The sequence below is a fragment of the Morone saxatilis genome, unplaced genomic scaffold, assembly GCF_004916995.1.
Source record: "Morone saxatilis isolate NCDOM2014 unplaced genomic scaffold, NCSU_SB_2.0 Contig12, whole genome shotgun sequence".
In the NCBI taxonomy this organism is placed as follows: Eukaryota; Metazoa; Chordata; class Actinopteri; family Moronidae; genus Morone; species Morone saxatilis.
Window position 1 is genome coordinate 10,609,489 of NW_023339674.1, and position 3,456 is coordinate 10,612,944.

The 3,456-nt window shown below is 39.8% G+C and overlaps 1 protein-coding gene across 2 annotated transcripts in view; it reads left to right on the forward strand.

The window, feature by feature from the left end:
• LOC118321822 (adhesion G-protein coupled receptor D2) overlaps positions 1 to 3,456 on the forward strand; it is a 90,691-nt gene that overhangs the window by 48,164 nt on the left and 39,071 nt on the right. For both annotated transcript variants that reach the window (XM_035653343.1, XM_035653342.1), the window contains exon 22: positions 2,479 to 2,532. In XM_035653343.1, coding sequence (XP_035509236.1) covers positions 2,479 to 2,532 — 54 coding nt within the window. The remainder of the gene's footprint in view (positions 1 to 2,478; positions 2,533 to 3,456) is intronic.

Below are 3,456 nucleotides of genomic sequence, written 5' to 3' on the forward strand. Positions count from 1 at the left end.
TGTGAGACAGGAAGGTTCCTGCTCTGTCTGTACTCATTCAAGCTAGGCAGCCCTGATGGCTGGGGATGGTCACCCCCTTTGAATTTACATTATCACACACATTAGGCTGTTGTGTGTAAAGTCTATAGAGTGAAGAAAAACTTTGCAAAGTTGCTGTTAGTTGTTAACCTGGTAGAACAAATTAGTCTTTAACCATCTTATTGAGAAGACATTTTACTTTGATATGCTAAAGAAAATTGTTGCATTAACTGGTGCCTCAAAGTCAGAAAATGCTCCATTCATGAGGCTGGTTTCCAGGCTCAATAATTACAAATATGGCATGGAAGACACACTTTGTCTGCTGCTATTACACTCAAATTGCAGCGTTTTAATTGCTAATTACCTGACAATAGCTTTCCATTATTCATTGCAATTAGCTTTTCCTTGGTGGTCACCTTGTAATCCCACGCTTTGATGACCTTTTATTTCTATCAGCTCCAAGGATGTCGGCAGGTGTTGTCGGGCGCGCTGCTTTCATATGGTAATCGCTTAGCGCCCATTTACATGGGGAACCACGCTTTGCATCATTTGCGAAACCTTGAATGTGCGCAAAACCCCTTAAACACATAACGATCATCTAAAACAATGCCCTTCCCCTCATTGTCAAATGATTAATTAAGTTGTGTCATGTAATTGCCTCAGCTCGCCGGCTGCGTTTGATTTCAATGAAATCCCTAGGACTTACTTTCCCCATTAAATAGTGTTAAGACGGTGTCTCTCCAACATCTGCATTGCGTCGAAGGCCTTCTGCAGATCTTGTCAGAAATAATAGGAGGGTTTTGGAAACATGATGCTGTTGATTCTGCCCTGTCACAAGGCTCGGGCTGTCTTCATTATGTGGCCCTTCAACGTTGGTATGTATGCAAAGCATCCTCAGCATACACATGCTGTCTCTGAGACTGTGTGTGTGTGTGTTCAGTGTGGTGTCATAATTTATAACACGCTGCAACTTAATGAAGCCATAAGCCATAATGCATATTCACTAACGTGGTGGGCTGGGCTGGGATGGGCTGTAGTGATGAGTGCCCAGCCGCTACAAATTTACAGTGAGTGCTGACAGTGTGCACGTTCGTCTGCACACACACACACACAGACCTCATGAGTGTCAGAGTCGTTCAATAGAAGACTTCAGCCTATTTAACTGAACTACTAACAGACTGAGTAATTTTTTAATTTTGAGGGTTTTTTTTATTAAACAAATAATTAACCCATTCTTGTTCACAGTTACAAATTACAAATACATTAAATATGTATTACATTTGATATTGTCCAATATTAAGTTAATAATGATTGAAAAAAATTACATTGTATTAGTAATTAAAAACATCACTAAAATGAGAAACAAGTTATTATTAAATTACGTATCATAACCTTCTAGATTAAAGTTTTGAATATTATTTTCTAACAAAGGCATGTCTAGTAACACTTGCCATAAAGTTGCAAGCACATAATTATTTTAGGTGATTGTTTAAAATTAAATTAAACATTATTTATTATTTTATACAAAGTTAATTAGTGCAGTTTCATTAATTGGACTAAGGACAGACTAAATTGCTGGATTATTGTCTTGTATCATGTGTTGTTAATTACACAATATTTACATGAAACATTTGTTGACAATATTTATCGTCCATAAATACTTGTTTGGGTTCAAATACAAAATACATTTTATCAGTTTAAAAGAAAAAAGTTGATACATAAAATTCACCAGTTAATAAATATTAAAGGTCATCCAAAAATTTTTACTGGTCAGACATGTTGGCATTCACTTTCACAGTATTACAAAATTATGAATTGTTTAAATTGTTAAAGCTTTTAATTTTTAAAAAAGTGCTATTTTTTTATTTTTTTTATAATTTACTAAATAAGCAGGTAAATTGCAGATTAGGTTGGGGGTTAGTAAAATTACAACTATATACTGAAATTGTATGTATGTATGCTGTACATATCTAAAATCTGTGAAATCCTTGTCTGGTATTGTATGTGTTAAATGACAGCAGTACATTGTTTCATCCGGAGTGTAAAAATGTAATCTGTTCTGCTAGGGCGGTCCCTTCTCCTCCAATAGCTCCATTTGTTGGTCCCGGCGCTCTATGCTGACAGATGATAGCTTGAAGTCGTCTCCTTAGTTTGCCAGCTCTATGTGTCACTTTCAAGTCCCATTAGCCACTGGGACATACTGGAACACCCTCTCACACGTACATGCGCAAACACACACACATGCACACACACTTTTCCAACTGCTGTCAGTGCCCTCAAACCAATGCTTAAGATTTCTCTTCCACATTCAATTCTCCTTTCACCATTTTACACTTTGGGTGCTCGCTGTAGATTGTTGTGAAAGATTTTTTGTTTTGATTCATTGTAAGTGTGTTTCATTGAGTGTCGTGTCAGATACACTTATCTCTTCCTCTCCCATTCTCTCTCTTTCTCTTTCAGGTTCGGAGCACGGTCAACAGGATCAAGGAGAGGAGAAAAGCGCTTAATTTTTCAGTATGTAATCCTCTTTTCCTGTGAACAAGTGTGTGTGTGTTGTGGTGTGGGGTGTGTTGGTGTCGAGTGATGTGTCTGTGTCTCGTGCGTGTGTGTCGTGTGTGTGTGTGTGTGTAGTGCTGTGTGGTGTGGGGTGCTGTGTGGTGTGTGTGTGTGTGTCTGAAACACACCAGTGCGACAGACTCAATTTTCCTTACACTCAGTCCAGCATTGCCAATGAAAGCTGGCCACAAAACAACATTGTACATCTGCTAGCCTCTCACTAGTTGACAGTCCATGTTAGATGCCCTTATACATCAAACATAGACCCTCCGTAATAGCTCCCCCCAGTCCTCACTCTGTCCACTGCAGCACCTTCATCCCAGCAATGTCAGGCTCTGTGGTGGGTTACAAGTTTCTAATCCCGGACAAGCAGTCCCCTGACATTAAAGTGTCAAGCCAGTATTTATACCTTGTTGGATGCTGCTGTTTGGCTGAAGTGGTAGGATGCTGCGCGTGTGTATGTGTGTGCAAATGTTTGTGTGTGTGTGTGTGCCTAGGAAGATCATAGCCCATGCAAAGCACTTTTAAAAGTACTTAATAGTCTCTAGCACACACAAACAGGCACATAACACACACACATACGGACAATTATAGACCCTAGCACCTTGACAAACACCCACTCTCATCATTCCACACTCCTATGCCCTCGCCATCTCACATACACACACACAAAATCTCCTGTCCCTTATGAGTGATCATATTAACTCCTCTTTGGCCTGTAACATTTTGTCCTGCCCCTCCCACTGCACCCTGACCCAGACATATGTACCCCCCAATATTCCCCACCCTTACGCACTTGGAAGGAATGAAACCATTTTTGACGGCAGATTGATTTTTAAAATACCTGGGTGCCCCTACTTCCTTTTGACCCCCCACCTCAGA